Raw genomic sequence first — 20,102 nt, forward strand, 5'->3', positions numbered from 1 at the left:
ACTGCAGAGAGCTTGCTCTACCATACAATCTTCTTAACCAGTAGTTCTCAAAGAGTGGTCCCATGACTAGCTGCATCAGGATCTCCTGGGCATCTGTTAAAAAGGCAGAATTTCAGAACATACCCCAAACCTGCTGAATCAGAAGCTTTGAGGATAGGGCCCAGAAGCTGTATGTTAAACTCGCAGGTGATCCTGACCTGCACTGAAGTTGGAAAACTGCTGTCCTTAATCGCATTTGGGGGAATCATTCCACAGGAAGGATCTGAGGAACCTGTGGAAACCTGGTTAATTGTACACGTCTTGGTTTGCTCTAAAAAGAATTCACACTCAGGTTTATAAACCAGTCTTCAGACTGAATCAAGGATTAACTTTCCTCAACCCTGAGGGAAATGTAGGAGTCCTGTGAGACCCAGCTGGCTCTAGCACTCTCTTCTAGAGGGAAGAGTCGAACAGGTCAGAAAGCACAGCACAATCGGGTGACACACTTCCGTGCAGAGCCAAGTGTTCACCTCCTGGTAGACACAGAATCCGCTTCTTTTGCTCCACTGGGTTCACAAGCATCTTGAAAGCACTGGTTTCCGTTTTCTGCACAGGGCGTGCACCTGTGGGTGCTCAAAGGCTGTCCATGAGAGCGTATCAAAGTTCACAGAATCATCTGCCCTCAATGCCGGCCTCCAACTTGAGGCTGTCTAAACTGCAACCTGACAAACATTCTCTACTGCACCAAGCAGAACTACTCCTCTCTTGGAGGTGCCAGGATGTTGGCCACCCTTCCTGGATAACTTCTACTCATCTTTCTCCACTTAGACCATGGAAATAAAAAGTGGGCAAGGCACATCAACCATATGTTCCTTAAGCCTCATGAAGGTGAGAAGGTGGTCAGTCGGTCAGGAAACCCGCACCACTGAACATTAACTGATGACCAAGACCAGGTGAGGCTGAGTATTTAGACTCTTCTTGGGACACATGAAGAAACTGGTACATGAACGCAGAGAATGGGACTAGAATCCAGAAATGATGTTCCATTTATTCACTGAAAAAGAGGGAGATTAAGCCTTCTTGATGAACTTCTTCCAATCTCCCAAAACTCCCTCTCTTCACTTTTCCAAAATAACACATTGAGAAACATGTTTGTACAAAAACCACATATTATTCCCCCCTCACAAAATCGGGTGGCTGTATTACAGGAATGAAACCAGATCAGACATAAAAAGTCACCACTTATACTGAAACATAACAGTGTAAGAATTCAGGTATTCTGTAGATTACCAGCATAGTAAAAATACTTCCACCTGGATCTTTTAAATTTGAAAGTGATCACACTAAAGACCTGAGGTTACAAGAGACCACAGTATGAACCAGAATTCCATTTTCTTTCTAAGACCTCAGTGGAAAAGGTAAGTATTTGGAATGAATTTCCTTTGGGAAAGACTGGTGTGAAAATAAAACCCTGGCCATTGTCAAAAGGCACGGGGGTCCTTCTGGAGTCAAAAGCAATGGAATTAAACTCCAGTAGGAACAAGCTCATTTCCACTCCAAGAATCCAGAATAAACTCAAAAAAGGAACAAGGTCTCCTTGGTTCCAGTACTCTGATGGTGACCAGGGCCACCTGGTTAGAGGTAACACCTGAGGGTTTGAAAGGCAAATCTTAACTGTGGTTTAATTTTTTCCTTTTTTTTTTTGCTTTCTGACATTAAGGAAGAAAGTTCTAGGGTGTTTTATAAACACCTTCCCACACCCTCACATATGTAAAGCTTTATAGAATATATAGAAAAGGTATCCAAAAGATGTTCCACTTTGCATTCTAAATGAAACTGCCACTTGAAACTGTGAAGAAGCCAGGTGCTTTGGAAATCAAGCTCTACTCAAAACACCCTTTCCCCACCCATGGAAAGACAGAGGGGAGGGAAGAAGGACAAGAAGAGAACACCAAGAACTCTTTAAGTCACTCATCAGCAGGGGTAGAAATGGGCTCATATTAAGGCATTTTTGTGGCTCTTCCTCTGGAATGGTATTCCACTCTCCTAGCCCGAGAACCTCACCCTCAAAGCATGATGCTCTGATTGCCAAGTGAGCTCCTTGGTACCCACAGCATCTCCTTGACAACCCTGTGATAGATGGAATGTGAGATCTCAGACAGGGAAGGGAGAAGGGATGAGAGGCTGTTGATCCTGCCCCACTTCTCCAATCCCACCCCAAACCTAAAGTACCACTTCACTAAATCCTTCACCCTGGCTACTGCAAGAGGTAGTTTGGGGACTTGTACCCCCAGCCAACCTAATCAAGTTCCATGAGCTAAAATGTTTATCAGCACTATCTACTTACTCTTTTTTTTTTTAAGGTTTTTTTTTTTAAAGAGGGAGAAAAAAAGAATGCATACAAAGCAGTGAATAGTGGGCTACATTCATTGGGTGGCCGTTGCCCTAGACGCCCAAAACTTCCCTGGCTAGTCTAGGAAACTAAGGAATGCCTCCCAAATGCAGCCCTCAAAGCTCACACTGCCCTCAGAAGAACAAGCCCCCCACCCCGCCCCCGGAATCTAACAAACCATCTGCATAGAAAACCAGAACCAGTGGGCCTGGGGAAGAAGTGGATCTGTTCTAATGCTTGTGCTCTCCCCTACCAGGGACTAAAGGGGGATGTTCTGCCAGGCAGGCTGGAGGTGCTCACAGTCCTCACTAGGGATGAAGTCAGTGGGATCCCTTTGCCCATCTCTTTTAATTCTGGTGCGTCCATGTGTGGCAAAAGTCTCATGAACCTTCACCATCAGCACCATTCTTAGCTCAGATAAGCAGAAATAAGGTCACTTATAATGCCTTAAGGTTTATCCCTTCTGGCTATCCCCTCTGCCCATCATTATTTTTTGGTTCCTATTAACTTAGGATGCTCTCCTTTAAAGCAATAATGACCCATCCCCCCCAAAGAAAGAAAAAGATAATGATTATAAAGCATTATCCATAAAAGCATAAGACAAAGCAAAAAAACTGCAGGAGAGCAAAAATGACAGACATAGAAACACTACTGTTGATAGGACCTGCAGATAAACTGTCAGCATACCCCATACCAGGACAGGGAGACACTGGGTATTTTTAGGATGACCAGGGCACACTGTCACCACAGGCTTCCCCCTGAGTGTTGGAGGAGGACCTAACACAAGACGTGTCAGAGCATGGACAGGGGTGGCAAGAGAAATGGGGAAATAAGGGATGTGTGCTTGGGGCTGCAAGAATAAAAATCCTGAAAGAAACCCAAGGAAGCTGAGTAACACAAGTCCTGTCATCCCCACTCCAGCTGGTGGCGCTGGGCGTGGACGTCCCCTGCATCTTCCAGGCTAGGGCGCAGCCGAGGCTGGTGGGCCTGGAGCGGGAGGCGGAGGGACTCCATCTGTAGGTGGTGGAGGAGGTGGCTGCTGCTGCGGCGGAGGGGGATCTGCAAACACATCCAGAAGTTAACTCATCATTGTTGGAAACACAGGGGCTCAGGGAAGAGCCCATTTAGAGAAAAATGACTTAAGAAGGTTTCTTTATCGCCTGTGAGGCACTGCTGCCGCTGCGATCTACGTGGCGCAGGTCCATCTGGACCTCCAGGTCACTGCTCATGTTGCTTCCCCTGACCCATGAGGTTGGGGGAGTGGGGAGGTGTCTGAACCTGCCCCAATCTCCTTCAAGGCCCACCCCTTCCAAGAATCACTCCAGACCTTTTCAAAACTTAATTATATTTTGATTTTATTGTATTTTAATGGTTCTCACTGCTAATTTTATTTCTTCAGTTAAATGATAAGCTCCTTCCTGGGCAAGTTCTGTGTCTTCTTTTCTTTCTCATAGTGCCTAGCCTAGCTGGGCACAAAACAGATTATCAGAAACTTCTTGCTGATATTAACTATCTCCAGCAGGGCCAGACAGCTTCACTTGAGACAGCTGCTGACAAGTTGGACAGTCCTGGGAGGCCCCACAGCTCCTGAACTGCAGTCCTTGGATTTTTGGCCAAAACTAGGTCAGGTCCTGAAGGGAACAATTAGTATGAGTGTCTGGGGCTCTTTCCTGTTTCAATTTTAGCTGCTTTTCAAAGGAACCCCGGATATAATTTAATCCAGGGATTTTTTAAACTAGATTTTGCCGGAAATGAAAACATATGAAACAAATAATTAAACTGCAGCCTTCCTTACCAGTCAATTCACCCAACTTTCCCCCTAGGAGATCTCCACCAAACTGCTAAGGCTCTTCAAAGCATTTTGAAGCCCACTGATCTAATCCCTTGTGTCATCTTGCAGTGGAGGAAACCAGGGCCTGGAGACGGGAAGCGACTCGCCTGATGAGGCCTGCCCAGTGCCCTGGAGCCAAGTCAGCGGTTCAGAATCCCTGAAATTCATTTGTGGCAGGAAGTGATCGGGAGCAAACCTTCCACATTCTCAAGGTGCTCCACTGAGGGCCCTTTAGAATGGAATCCTGTACACAAATCGCGGGTTACCAGCAGGACATGACCGTGGTAAAGACCAATGACATTATCTCTGCAAAGGGGATGGGCAAACTGGTCAAACCTCCTTATCAGCCAGCACATTTGTATACTGCCTGTAAGGCGGCAAGGCAAGGATTTTCTTGCCAAGGAAAAGAGGTACCCACTAGACTACAGCCTCTGATCACTGACTCAGAGATACCTTTTTCTATTGTTGTGATCCTATACTGATCCAGCTCAACTGCTGTCTTTCTTCTGTGCAGCTACTTTGTCCTTGGACCCTGTGGGTCCAATGAGAAAGGAGATGTACCTCTGTCGATAGTCCCTGCCTCCTGGCCCTAGGAAGTCTCCCAGAGAACTACAGTGAACTCAAGTCACTTCACAGCCTCGCGTAACTTATGGTAAACCCTATACTACTATCCACTTGTTCATTTCGTATTTTCCCAACTAAAGCTCCTGGAGGCCAGGAATTCCTATACATCCTAGCTCTGTATTGTGAACAGAAGCTAACTCCTCCTCACATACGTGACTTCTAAATGGACCTGGGATCACAGATGTGGCTGGGAACATGGCCACTATCGGCTGCATTTTGGGATCATTACTCCTGCTCTACAGGAGTAAAGAGCAGGCCAAGCTCTGATGCAGTCCTCTGGAGGCCAGGGTTGGAGTAGGACAAGGGCCCCATGGCAGAAATGAGCTAGCTGGCTTTGCACATACCACCAGGCAGACATCGTTCAGCAGCATCTGTGCCTTCTCCATGGAGCCTGCTAAGACCTCAAATTCCTTCTCAACACAGCCCTGAATACTCCTTCCTTAGTCTAAGCAGCCACTACAAATATATCAAAATGGCTACAAGAAACTTACTTGTTATTCCTGCCCTAAACCAGATCCTATTCTTTTTTTTTTTTTTTTTTTTTTGCGGTACACGGGCCTCTCACTGTTGTGGCCTCTCCCGTTGTGGAGCACAGGCTCCGGACGCGCAGGCTCAGCGGCCATGGCTCACGGGCCCAGCTGCTCCGCGGCATGTGGGATCTTCCCAGACCGGGGCACGAACCCATGTCCCCTGCACCGGCAGGCGGACTCTCAACCACTGTGCCACCAGGGAAGCCCCTATTCTTTTCTTTACACCTGCCACTTTTAAACCCTGAATCCATAAAAGGCTCCTATAGGGAAAACAACTACCAGTAGCTCTGTATGTCTTCCAAGATTCAAATTACATAGGCTTAATCAGGAGTGGGCAAGGCATGCTCCTGGCCTCCTAACAGACCCTGGAGTCACGAGTGCATGTCACGAAGGCTATGTATGGCATAAGAGCCCGACTAACTGGGAGCACTTTGCACTCATCACCTGGGTACCTGTCCACCAGGGGTACTGAAGAGGAATGACTAAAAAAACAGTCTTTTGGAAACCACTCTCACAGGTCATACTGTCCATGGACCTGTCAAACCCCAGAGAGAACAAAAAGCCTGCCTCCCTGTGTATAGCCCTCCCTAAAAGACCCGGGGGTAATACATCTCCCACCTTGCTACTTACACATGCCGTTAGGTGCTGTGAGGGGTACCCGGGGTCCTAAGATGTTTCCTGGGATTGGAGGCATACCAGGAGGGGTAGGGCCACTCCCAGGGGGGTGGATGTTGGCTGCAACGGTGGACATCATGCGGCCTGGCATGGGCTGCCCAGACATCATGGAACCTGGACCTGGTATCTGACCTGTGGAGGGAGATTTAAAGTACTGAGGTAAATGTACTAGGAAAAAAAGGAATCAACTCACTGCCCGAGACTGCTAAATACAGACAAATACCTAACCCTCCAAAACAATCAGAAAGATCAACAGAGCAATAATCTGTAATAATCTCTCTGTCCAGCTGTTAATTTGGGGTGGGGTGGGGGGACAGAGGGATAATGGGGCAGATCTGTGAAGTGAATGATTACCCCAAACCCTGCTATAGGTAGACAGTAGCTGTAAGAAACAGTTACCAAACATCCTTAAAAGAAAGCATTAATTCTGGTTAGTTTGGGTGAACAATGGATTGTCCAGTATCTTCCTGAGGACACAAAATGCCAAGCAAAGACCACAGGGAGTGGAAAGAAGGACTTTAACAGCAAGTCAGCGCACAGTCCAAGGACTGAAGCTCAGTCCAGATTGAGCTTCATGCACAGGCTATGTGGGAATGTGTATGCCTGAAAGGGTATTGATCAATACTGTGAAATCACAATTAAAAAGGGATTCTAATTGGAATCCTCAAGTCCTGTTCACAAAAAAATCTCTCCCTCTCTCCCCAACCAGGAAGCACTGGCTCTGGAGAACCATGGTGGGGGAGACATATGGGAAACAGGCAACTCCTTCACCTCTTCCTCTTGCTTTGATGTGCACAATGGGAGACGCTAGACATAAGGACCATGAAACACCTCCTGCATTCAGTTTCACACTGAGTCTTTAGAACTTTCAGCAAACTTTTTCTGTAGAGCCAGACAGTAAGTATTTGGACTTGGCAGGCCATATGGCCTCTGTCACAACTATTTAACTTTGCTACTGTAGTATGAAGGCAGTCAGACAATGTGTAACAAATAGGTTACCGAAACATCTTTGTTTATGGACTCTGAAATGTGAATTTCACATAATTTTCATGTGACATAAACATTCTTTCAAGTTTTCCCCAACCACTTAAACTGTAAAAACCATTCTTAGCCTATGGCCCCTACAAAAACAGGAGATAGGCCAGATTTGGTTGCAGTTAGCCAAACCTCCCTTAGATATGGTGGTGGATATGTATTAATTCTTCAACTCTGGCTCCTGGGCTTGGCTTTAAAGAGCCACAAACAAAGGAGAATTGTTTAATGGGCACAAACCAAGGCTGAAGCTACATATAAGGACAAATCATAATCTCTACAGAATAAGGAAAGAGAATCTATTGTAGTTTTTTCTTTCTTTCGTTTTTTAATCTAGGGACATTAGCACACCTATGTAAGGTCAACTATATGAAACCGAACACAGGCTTCTAGGCATAGTCCTGAGACAGCTGGAAATAAGAACGCTTGAGGTTCAAGCTTGGAAGATGGGACTACCAGACAGCTAACTGGCAACTAAAATATATAGAGCAGTACTGGAGATAACTCAAGTGAAGAATTCTCTGTCAGTGCTTAGAAAAAGGCCTGTCTTAAGACAGACACACAAAGCTTCAAGCCTCACACCATCCATTTCCAGTGTCTGTTCCATGAGCCAGGACTCAAAGAGCAGAGCTTTTCACTACAGGGTGTCAATGAAGAGAACCCCAGTGAGATACAAGATTCAGGAAGAGAAGTGGTCCACTGTCTTTGGGGGACTATTTTTTAAAAGCATAGGGAGGCATCAACCTTATGCCTCAGAATGAAAAGAACAGCAAATTTTGGGTCCTCTGGCCCACCTTCCTGTGCTCTATAATGCAATCATGCAAAAGTACAGCAGAGGAGCCCCAGAGGCCCATCTGCTGGAGGACAACTTGATCAAATCACCTCAGAGAAAGCAAGAGCAGGTGCTGGGCTGAGACTACCACTACTACTACACCACTGAACTTCACTAATTAAAGCTGGGTGCCTGTGCCACAGTGCTAGGACAGATTTAGGCTGTGCTGAGGAGTCTATCCACGTAGGGAATGACACAAGAGATAAAAAAACAAATGCCAAGTATATTACAAGCCATACAAAGGATGAGTACACATGAAGGTGTGGCAGGCAAATCAAGGGAAAACTATGGAAGAAGCAAGTAAAAGAAAATAATACCTTCTGGTTAACCAAGAGCAACTTGTGAATGACTTGAGACTTTGGATAATGTGTATATAAAGTGAAGGAGGGGAATTAGGAACAGGATAACAGCAGACTATCCTAAGCACAAGGCCTAGCCTGAGTTACACAATCAGAACATAATATGAATATTGTTCCATTTATACGTAGCATCTTCATACTCGCCATCCCCTCTGAGGTAACTGCATCACCTTATTATCTATCACTTGCATTTCACCGAGGAGTAACAAGCTCAAAAGGTTATTAAAAAAAGTGCCCAGGCTACAGAGCCAAGTTGTCCACGGTTGGTTTGTCTGACATGAATCAAAGCAAAGGGGACCGGATGAGTCACACACACAGAATGGGGTGAGGGACTTCGCCCGGTAAGGCTACAGGGGACTGGGTGAAAGGTTCTGGAGAAATGAGGAACATGGGCCTGATTTTCTGTGTGATGGAAAGCTTTAAGAAGGGATGCAGAGGAGTCTGAGCCTAGAGCAGAGGAAGAGAGCTTTTGCAGAGAAGTAGGGGCTGCATGAGGGCAGGATAAGTAGATAAGAGTTGAGAACAGCACCCTACAGGCTTCCTGGGGATGGGTAAGAGAATGAGGAGGAGGGGTGAGTATGAAGCTGAGAAGGAGAAAGAATTCGGGTTTGGCACCTAACTGGCATGTGGAGTGTAGAGAATGGGGAAGGAATTTTGCTTTGGAAACAGGAGGTGTGGAATTGGCTGTCATTCCAGCGGAACACAGAGATGGGGTGAAGGGAAGATACAGAACTCTCAAAAGTTTCCAATGGGCAATAAGTAGCACACACAGAGCCTTATTATTCTAAGAATCAGGGTCTGTCCTCTGTAACTCTCCCAGTTTCCTTCCTACCAAACACCTGTGAGGCCATTACTAAACACAATGCTTTTTTTCCCCCACTCTCTGAGTTTCTACTAATGATTTTTTGATGGTATTCCAGGTGGTGAGACAGGGCAAGAGGAGATACTTTTGCTGTTGTTGGGGACAGGAGGCCTAGTATGAAGTCCAGACCTACAGAATCCCAACCTGGAGATGAAAGAACACTTTCAATGGACTTGCTGTGATGAATGGAAGCCATTCACTAGAACAGATAATACGGCCCGTGTTTATCAATGGGTGCAGATTCCCTCCTTCTACCCAGTTCAACCTGGACAAGAGGCCTTGAGCAAGTCAGGAAGAACATTTTGCCAGCCCGTCTCAGGTCTCTCTCTCCAGAAAACCAACAGCAGAACACTGAAGAATGCCTTTACAAAAAGGCCAGAAAGAGTACTGAGTAAGGGAGAAAGAAAGAAAGAAGGAAGAGCAGAGACCAGGTGTGTGCTAAGTAATAAGACACGCAACTGTTCAGTCCTAACCAATGTCGTCCACAACAGTCTGACAGAGTTTTTATACTTTGAAGTCTAGAGCAAGGTGTGGGTTGTCCAAACTCCTGGCTGACCAGTGAGCATCCCAGTCAGAAAGCCACCCAATACCATTCTCGACAGGGAAAGTGAAGATGAACGTGCCTGGAAGCTGAACAGTGCGATCTCACTTCTACTTCACGCCAACCCAGATGAGTGGTCTTGGACAAGTCATTTAGGATGCCCGGAGCCTCAGTTTCCTGAGATTATTATAAAGAGTGATGCTAAATATCTGCTGTACTCTCTCTGTATGATCAGGGAAACTGTTTATTTCTTATGGTGCCTTATTATGTCACTGGCTCTGCCTTATGAGAGGCAGGGCAAATATTCTCATTTTATAGACAGTAAACAGAAGCTCAGAAAAGTTAAGAGACTTCTTTACGGTCACAGAACTTGTAAGAGGAATGAGATCCAAGTCTTCCGATTCTAAATCCAATTCTCTTTCTACCACACTATTCTGTGCTCAAATGAAACAGTTCCTGTGAAAGGACTTAATATAACAGTCAGCATTTAAAAAAAAAATCTGAGATGTAAACTTTAATTCCAAACACCATGTTTTCTTCTTCACTATATCAACAATAAGGAAACTGCTCTGCTTCCTGCAATACATAATTTTATCAAATATACTTTCCAGCACCTTGCAGTGGGTTGGATGGTGGCCCCCAAACAGATAATGCACACGTTCTAATACCTGGAACCTGCAAATGTAACCATATTTGGAAAAAGCATCTTTGCAGATTTAAGTTAAGGACCTTAAGATCATCCTAGATTATTCTGGTGGGCCCTAAATCCAATGACAAGTGTTCTTATATGGGACACATGGAGGAAAAGACACAGAGGAGACAGAAGGTAAAGATGGAGTAAAGAGAGATGTGGCCACAAGCCAAGGAATGCTACCAGACACCAGAAGCTGGAAGATGCAATGAACAGACTCTCCCCTAGAGCCCCTGGAGGGAACATGACCTTGCTCTAGCAGCTCCCAGAATTGTGAGACCTACATTTCTGTTGTTGTAAGTTACCACGTTTATGAAAGGGGAAAACAAAGACTGAGTAGCTCACCCAATGTCATAAAGTGTATAAATAAGGGAGCCCAGCTCTGACCTGGGTACTCTGGCTTCAGATCTGGTGTTTGCAATACAGTGCACTCTGAGGATGAAGGTCTGGAGGAAGGGGGCCCATCTGTCTTCCAGCAGACTATGTGATACAAACCCTGCTGCCAATAAAGTGATGGGTCAGGTATTCAACCCACACCTAGCTCCAGAAACAATCTGGCAAAGAGGAATCACTGGCACATGGACACAAGGTGATAACTACCAAAACACACTGGGATAAGCCTTGCAGGCTCGGCTGTCAGGCCCATCAGTGCTGTTTCCAAAGCTACCTGCTCAGCGGCAGTGGCCCATTTACCTATTTCCCTATATCTTTATGGCAACAAGCTGGGATAGAATAGCTTTAGGGTTTTCCAAGGCTATTTGCCCAACAGCTGGAAAAAACTTTTCCTTTCTCTTGCTGTAAATCCTGAAGCTTTCTGTAAAACAAAGTTCTTCTATCCTCCTGTCACAAACAGAGCCATAAAGCCACTGGGGTATGGGTATTTAAGGTATGAGAGGACAATGGCTCCTTGGGAAAGGTGGCAGCAAAAAGGAAGAACTAGAAGAAAAACCATTTACTTCCACTGTGGGACCTTGCACAGACAAACATTTCTCAGGAAAGCAAGAAGCACCAAGAGTGAGGCAATGCCCCTGTGCCATCCAAAGGTGCTGGTGTGCCTATGGCAGTGGATTTAGAGGACAAGGAGGGGACAGAATGTTGCTCTGAGTTGGGGCCTGTCACTTCCCAGGCAAAGACAGTTGTCTCATGGAATCCTTCAGGTTGTTAGGAAGGCTGAAGTAAGGGCCCAGTTTCAAGATAAGGAAACAAAATCTTAGAGAGGCTATGGAATTTGTTTGAAAGTCACAAGGAACAAGGGACTGAGCTGTCTGACCCTGAGGCTCATTCTCCTTTCCTTTACACCACCCTGCCTTAAAAGGGTATTTCTTTCCGTGGGAAAGCCGATTTCTCTTTTTTAAAAAAATAAATTTATTTATTTTGTTTTTGACTGTGTTGGGTCTTCGTTGCTGTGCATGGGCTTCCTCTAGTTGTGGCGAGCGGGGGCTACTCTTTGTTTGGTGCTTGGGCTTCTCATTGTGGTGGTTTCTCTTGTTGCTGTGCACGGGCTCAGTAGTTGTGGCTCGCGGGCTCTAGAGCGCAGGCTCAGCAGTTGTGGTGCATGGGCTCAGTTGCTCCACGGCATGTGGGATCTTCCTGGACCAGGGCTCGAACCCGTGTCCCCTGCACTGGCAGGTGGATTCTTAACCACTGCGCCACCAGGGAAACCCAACCCCTGTCCTTTTGAAATCTAAATGTCCTTGGGTTTTCTGGTTTCTGATACAGGTCTCACCACTTTTTTTTTTATTTTTGGCTGTGTTGGGTCTTTGTTGCTGCACGCAGGCTTCCTCTAGTTGCGGCAAGCGGGGGCTACTCTTCATTGCGGTGCGCGGGCTTCTCATTGGGGTGGCTTCTCTTGTTGAGGAGCACGGGCTCTAGGCGCGCGGGCTTCAACAGTTGTGGCACGTGGGCTCAGTAGTTGTGGTGCACGTGCTTAGTTGCTCCGCGGCATGTGGGATCTTCCTGGACCAGGGCTTGAACCCATGTCCCCTGCATTGGCAGGCAGATTCTTAACCACTGTACCACCAGGGAAGCCCCTCACCACTTTTAAATGGATGACAATGTCTGAAGGCATTTCCATTAACTCTTAATAAACATGAAGAAGTCTGACCTACAGATACCTAAAATGAAGCGGAGCAGGCCTTACCAAACAAAATAAAGGGTGTGTATATGTAGTTTCCATTAAAAAAAAATTCAGGTGTTTCCTTTTCCAGTAGAGAGGAAGGTGAGAGATAAGAGAGATGTGGCTTCAGAACAGCAGTATCAAAGCATATACTGGTGGGAGTCTGACCTACATACAAGCTTTTTTTTTTTTTTTTAAAACAGCAGGCATCTGAAGCCTGAAAAATGGAAAGGTTTGCTAAAATTAGGCTTTGCCTAGTGGAAAAATCCCTCACACTCTCAGGTTTATTAGATCTTATACTAAAGCGTTAACGGCCACCATGCCTAAAAGAATATTAAGGATTTTATTTTTATTCTTTGGGATGGGAGAGGCAGGTGGGTAAGGAACACAAAACTAGGAGAGGGAACCTATGAATTTCCAAGCTTAAGCATACTTCATTGCTGTTTCTAACCATCCATGACACACTCTCTGGCTGCGTATCCCACAGAACAGAAATAACAATCGGGGCCAAGCGAGGGGGAAGCCCAGGCTCCTCGGAGATTGCTCCTCCCGCAGCAGCTTCCGGGGGGCACAGACGCTCTTTGTTGAAGACTGTGCCCTCACTGTTCTCTCTGTAAGGATAACCTGCTACTCCGGAAAGTGGCACAGCAGCCTTGTTATCACATCATGCAAGCAGGACCAAAGGCACCGCAGATAATAAAGACTTGGCTGATGTGACGAGCTAGTCCTTTTCCCTCTTCAGTGTGGGGCTCCGAGTTGGGTGGAGAGGGGAGGCTGGGAAGTGATGAGTAGTTGTAATCCTTTCCTAAGTAGTATTTCCCACGGGGAGGGTTCTGTAAGTGGGTCTAACTTGGGGGCTTAAAAGTCAAGTGCCTAATGCCTTGCTTGAAATTTCCTTGAACAACCAATATTTTACTAACTGATGCAAAATATTCTAGTTTTATTATTAAAACGTCTAACATCCCTGAGTTCTCATCAAACCAGATCAATTCCTACTCTGATTTTTCTTAGGCACTTCTAAAAATTCTTATGTTATTAATGAGGAAACCATAAAGATATTTAAACCAACATGTTCTTTTCTCTCTGCTTTTCACACACAGAGACACATAACAAAGGCTTCCCCAATGCAGGTGGCTCACTCCAGATCCATGAGGCACTAATACTCAAGAGTGCCTCATTTACTATTTATTTTTAATGGAACTTTATTGGAGTATAATTGCTTCACAATACTGTGTTAGTTTCTGTTGTACAACAAGGCGAATCAGCCATATGCATACACGTGTCCCCATACCCCCTCCCTCTTGAGCCTCCCTCAACCACCGCTCTAGGTCATCGCAAAGCACCAAGCTGATCTCACTGTGCTACACTGTTGCTTCCCACCAGACAACTATTGTACATTCGGTAGTGTATATATGTCGATGCTACTCTCACTTCGCCCCAGCTTCGCCCTTCCACCCCACGTCATCAAGTCCATTCTCTTTATCTACCTCTTTATTCCTGCCCTGCAACTAGGTTCAAAAGCCCAAGGGGAGGGCAGAGCTTACACTGCACTTACATACTAGATTTTTAGGTAATCTTCCTGTAAATACACCTGGCCCTCTGTTCCTCCGTATTCATGGGATCTGCATCCATGGATATAGAGGGATGACTGAATTCACTGTACAATGCCATTTTATATAAGAGACTTGAGAATCCATGGATACTCATGCATCCCCCATTGGGGCTCCTGGAACCAATCCCTGGTGGATACTGAGAGATGACTGTAGGTGCCAAGGCCCCTGGAGGGTACCCCCTGCAGTCAGAAGTGTCCTCCTTGCTCACAATCAAGAACATCTCAGGACACAGCAGCCACTACCCAGGCCACTCTCCTTGGTTCCCCATGTGCTGTCATGAATACAATGGTCCAGGGTGTGGGCAAGGGATACCATGCATGTGCTCAAGAACTGATGGCTGTCATGACTATTCACCTTGTGCCATTTAGAATGGCGGTCTTACAGGAAGAACCAGTAAGCCTTTAATTTAGGAACCACTTCATGAAATCACTGTTTTTCAATTTAAATGAAAAGACGACATGTAGTGCTGTGTATTTTATGAAGAGCAACAAAACCTAAGGGTGGTATAAGGATGGCTATGGCCACCTCCAGTTTCCATTTGCCAACTTTATACTATAGATTCTTCCTTTGACTATCTGTTTGGTGGAAACAAATCAACTTGGGACACTTTATCACAGATAAGAACAAAACCTACAAAAAGCTGGAGCTCCCAGGTGAGTTAGGAGTAGGACCAAATAATAAAAGCCAAGGAGGAGAGACAGCAGCATACAGATGGTACTCTCTATACAAAAATTCTAAGCATTTGAATGAATTAAAGGGGTGGAGGGGAGGACTGCAGAGGTACAAACTAAATGGAATATGTACAGGTGTCAGTTTATACTAGCCCTGCTGGTGCCTGGGACCATACGTGTTTGACAGTCTGGCAGATTCACAACAATGAGCCATATTTTAATGGGCTCTACCACTAACTGATGGCCAGTTAAGTGGAGAAAGATTACATGTGATTTATCTACAAAATTATTTAAATTCTAAGAAGTCAGAGAGCTGGACAAATTCACCACTCAGTAATATATTTGTCTTGACTTTCTTCTCACCACTTCCCCAACCTTGCTGGCTTTCAGAGGCTGATTTTTCTCCTTCCTTCACACACCATAAATTCCGACCAAACACCAAAACCTAGCAAACTGACCTGGATAATTACCCTCAGCTCCTAACATAAACGTTGTGGCCCGCTAACTTTTCTAGAACCTAGGAAATATTAGTTGGAAGGACCATGCTCCCATTTATTAACTTACACCTGTGGCAAATAAGAGACTAAAGCTCTTCTCCACCTAAAACACTACAGACTCCCTCACTTGCTTTGATATATAAGGCCTCTTTAGCCAATTTCTAGAATATGGTGTACGAGACTCAGCTGTTACAATACAATCAGCCTCTTCTGAACTGTCAATATTAAGAAAGCTTTTAATTATTGGGTTCAATTTATTTTTCTTCATTTTACTTTCCAACACACCTGATTTTTACATTCAAACTCCAAAACAATCTCACAAAAGGGGCAACTATGAAAAATGATTACCTTGAGCTGCTGGAATTCTCATACACTGCTAGAGAGAACGTAAACTGGCATTATCATTTTGGCAAAATTTTGGCAGCATCAACTAATGTGAATACATGGATATCCTAAGACCCACTCTAGGGACATAACAAATTCCACCACTTAGGGGCGCACATAACAGAAATGTATACCTATGTCTCCAAAAGACATGTGCACATGCATGTTCACAGCAGGAGTTACTATTCGTAATAACTAAAATGGAAATGAATCAAATGTCCATCAACAGGAGAATGGATTAATAAATCATGGTAGAGCCCCACAGTAGACACGTACAACAAGAAGAAAGAACAGCAAGAGCGAAAGACACGTACAGCAAGAGTGAAAGAAGGCAAACAAACAAAAATCAGTACGTGATTCCATCCAGATAACATTCAAAACCAGCCCAGGGACTTCCCTGGTGGTGCAGTGGTTAAGAATCTGCCTGCCAATGCAGGGGACACGGGTTCAATCCCTGGTCCAGGAAGATCCCACATGCTGAGGAGCAACTAAGCCCGTGCACCACAACTACTGAGCCTGCACTCTAGACCCTGCGTGCCACAACTACTGAAGCCCTCACGCCCTACAGCCCGCGCCGCAACTACTGAGCCCACAAGCCACGACTACTGAAGCCCACGCACCTAGAGCGTGTGCTCTGCAACAAGGGAAGCCACTGCAATGAGAAGCCCGCGCACTGCAATGAAGAGTAGTTCCCACTTGCCGCAACTAGAGAAAGCCCACATGCAGCAACGAAGACCCAATGCAGCCCCCCGCCAGAAACCCCCCAAAAAACCCAGCCCAACTAGTCTATGATGTTAGACCTCGGGACAGTTGTTACCCAAGGGCAGGGAGGAGACTGAGATGGGTATGAGGGGGCTTCTGGGTACCGGTTACACAGGTATATTCTCTTTGTTAAAAATCATCAAGCAAAATATTTATGGCTTGTGTATTTTTCCATATGTACACTACATTTCAATAAAAAATGTTTAAGAAAAGAGGGACTTCTCTGGAGGTCCAGTGATTAAGACTCCATGCTTCCACTGCAGGGGCGCGGGTTCGATCCCTGGTTGGGGGGACTAAAATCCCACACACAGCATGGCGTGGCCAAAAAAAAAGGGAGGGAGGGAAGGAGGAAGGGAGGGAGGGAGGGAGGAAGGAAGAATAGTTTTTTAAAATAGATTTTAAAAAACACTCTCATCATACACACAATGATCATTTTCTTTAAAATTCACTTAAGAAAAGCCTATTTCTGTGAGAAAGTAAAAAGAGAAACATAACCTATTTTTATTCTAAAGGCTATTTTATGAACCCTAGTTTTTTACCACTGTCTCCCTAAAAGAAGAGATGTATCTGAGTCTGCTCTAAACCCTCTTGGTTCTCCATCATGGAAGGTGGCATTGTGACATCATTTTGGAATAGAAGGAGCCCAGTATGAATCCTGGCTCCACCATGCAGCAAGGTGACATGGCCTTGGCATGCACCAGCTCTTCAACTGTAAAGGCAGGACAATGAGAAGTAAGCAAAAATACTGGGGGTGAAGGGCCTGGCATACAAACATCTGTTCTCACCAGGATGTAATTTAGAAAAAAAAGGGAGAAGGGTATCTTTTCTAAATGCAGATGGTGGAGCTCCTGAGAAGTTCTCTGTGAACAGTTACTGTGGATGATGATGCTTTAGCACCATTAAGAACCAAATACCAAGGAGCCACAGCGAACCCCCTCCTAAACATTTATCCCAAGAGTTTTAAGAATTAAAAATTTAAAATAACTGTTTCTGAAAAATCACTTTGTGATCATCACTCTGTTATGCATTCATAGCTTTTAACTTGGAAGAAAATTAGATCTCACAAGGAGGTTTTAAAATCCACTCAAGCAGACAGACAGGAAAACTGAGAAATAAAGTATCCTGTGTCATGAGCCTGGCAGACTTCTAAAACTATCTCCACAAATGTCATTTAGATCAAGTGGCAAGTGGGACGATGGTAGCAAATTCCACAACTGCAATTTAATAGTGTGTGTGAGTGTGTGTGTGTGTGCATGCATGCGTATGAAAATGAATGATTCCCAAAGTGAACCTAGCGCCATTTTTGGGTCAAGGCAATAAGAACTAATATCTAAACATGTTTGGGGTTGTAAATTAAAAATTCATGTTGGTAACACAAGTTGTCAGATCATAGTTTTTTCCGTCATGGCTTCCTCAGGCAAACATGCCTGGTTATTTCCATGAGATTTAGAAATTCTGTCATTTGAGGAAGTCAGGGCAACTGACATTAGTCATGTCGGGAATCTTCTCAGGGCTCCAAGGGTCTTTCTATTTTTTATTTTTTTAAATTTTTATTTATTTATTTATTTTTTGCGTGGGCCTCTCACTGCTGTGGCCTCTCCCGCTGCGGAGCACAGGCTCCGGACGCGCAGGCTCAGCAGCCATGGCTCACGGGCCCAGCCACTCCGCGACATGTGGGATCCTCCCGGACCGGGGCACAAACCCACGTCCCCTGCATCGGCAGGCAGACTCTCAACCACTGCGCCACCAGGGAAGCCCGGGTCTTTCTATTTTTATTTCAGCTCACCTCTACACGCCTGGCCAGAGAACATGCATACCTCCCCAGAAAGCACAAATTTTGGCTCTGGCAAGCACTTGACACATGGTTATAAAGTACCTATAAAAATCTTACAGGGGGCTTCCCTGGTGGCGCAGTGGTTGAGAGTCCGCCTGCTGATGCAGGGGGACACACGTTCGTGCCTCGGTCCGGGAAGATCCCACACACCGCGGAGCAGCTGGGCCTGTGAGCCATGGCCGCTGAGCCTGTGCGTCTGGAGCCTGTGCTCCGCAACGGGAGAGGCCACAACAGTGAGAGGCCCGCGTACCGGGAAAAAAAAAAAAAAAATCTTAAACGAAGACTGTTACTAAAGCAATACAATACACAGCACAGAGCCATACATATTACCCTCTAGGAAGGGAAGGAATATTGCGGGGGGTGGGGGGAATGCTGAAATTAAAGGTATATTTTAGGTTTAATGATGTCAGTAGTTAAGTTTGAAAGAATCGTGAGCTTGACTTTCAAGGTTGTTAAAATGTGGTGAATAGTTGCCAACCTGAAGGGGAACCCGTGAGCTAAAAGATGGGACAATTTGAGCATGAAAATGGGTAAGATCCATAATAGATTGAAACACATAAAAATATAAATTCAGGGCTTCCCTGGTGGCGCAGTGGTTGAGAGTCCGCCTGCTGATGCAGGGGACACGGGTTTGTGCCCCGGTCTGGGAAGATCCCACATGCCGCGGAGCAGCTGGGCCTGTGAGCCTTGGCCGCTGAGCCTGCGCGTCCGGAGCCTGTGCTCCGCAACGGGAGAGGCCACAACAGTGAGAGGCCCGCGTACCGCAAAAAAAAAAAAAAAAAAAAAAATAAATAAATAAAAAAATAAATTCACAATACTAAACACATACACACACAACAGAAAAAAAACCCTTATTGGTAACCTTTGGAGACTGTGTGTGTGTGTGGGTGACTTGGCAGAGGGGTTGAACTCATTATTAAATAATAAATAATTAAGGGAAATAAATAAAGGGAATTTATTTATCCCTGATACATAAAGGGAAAGGATGAAGCATTTATCCAGCCTTTCCTGTAAGGATTGATTTTCAGGGTAACTAAATGATTGGTGAAGAAAAGCTTTTTAAATAAAAGAATCACTGCTAATAAATGTAAATATATAATAAATACATTTATTTACATAAATAATAAACGCACATTTACATAAATAAATGCATAAATAAATAAACGCAGACAGAATAATAAATTTAGAAATCTTACCATTTTGTAACACTTGGTAAAATAAATGATCTAGGAAGCAACTCTCAATGGCAGGTAAAATCTTAAGTGAGTCTAATGGGGAACTCTGGAACACCAGAACCACTGACCAATCTGAACGCCACCAAGAAAGAACCAACATTACAGGAAAAATGCCTGCACCGCCAAAGTGAACTTGAACCTACTAAAATATCCAGCACCATCCTGTGGTTTATTTATGGGAGACGTGTGGGAGGGAGGAAAGGAGGGGGAAGGATATGTGAAATGACACCATGCACTTTGAGTGCATGATCGGGTACAGCCAAACACATGAATGGCATTTTAAAAAAGAAGAAAAAAAGGGAGGGTGAATTGTTAAAACGTTAAAATAGATTTAAGAGAACTATTAGCGAATTCAAACAAATGAAGCATTCAAAGACATTTAATTAATGTTATTAGGAATTATGGTTACTTTTGTTGGGTGTAATATAGTAGGTTATGTTAAAGAATAAGATTTCCATTGGTTAGAGATACGTTTTGAAGTCTCCCACACCAAAGCGAGGAGGAAGAGATAAAATGTTGATAATTCTGAAGCTGTGCAATAGGTATTTGGGGGATTATTATGCTATTCTCTCTACTACTGTCTATAGTAGAAGATTTCTATAACAAAAAGTTAAGAATGCCAGAAAGGTGATGATCGTTATC

General features: G+C 44.9%; 1 protein-coding gene across 4 annotated transcripts in view; it reads right to left on the minus strand.

Annotated features, from left to right (window-relative positions):
- Positions 1-1,007: 1,007 nt before the first annotated feature.
- The window catches only part of SMARCC1 (SWI/SNF related BAF chromatin remodeling complex subunit C1), a 181,464-nt gene continuing 162,369 nt past the window's right edge, over positions 1,008-20,102 (minus strand). For 3 of the 4 annotated variants that reach the window (XM_073811103.1, XM_073811102.1, XM_019946825.2), the window contains 2 exons: positions 5,987-6,163; positions 1,008-3,430 (listed from right to left, as the gene is read on the minus strand). In XM_073811103.1, the coding sequence (XP_073667204.1) occupies positions 3,333-3,430; positions 5,987-6,163 (275 nt within the window). In that variant the 3' untranslated portion in view covers positions 1,008-3,332. Of the gene's footprint in view, positions 4,003-5,986; positions 6,164-20,102 lie in introns of all 4 variants that reach the window. The other variant, XM_073811104.1, reaches the window with a different exon arrangement.

The sequence above is a fragment of the Tursiops truncatus genome, chromosome 10, assembly GCF_011762595.2.
Source record: "Tursiops truncatus isolate mTurTru1 chromosome 10, mTurTru1.mat.Y, whole genome shotgun sequence".
NCBI classification, from domain to species: Eukaryota; Metazoa; Chordata; class Mammalia; order Artiodactyla; family Delphinidae; genus Tursiops; species Tursiops truncatus.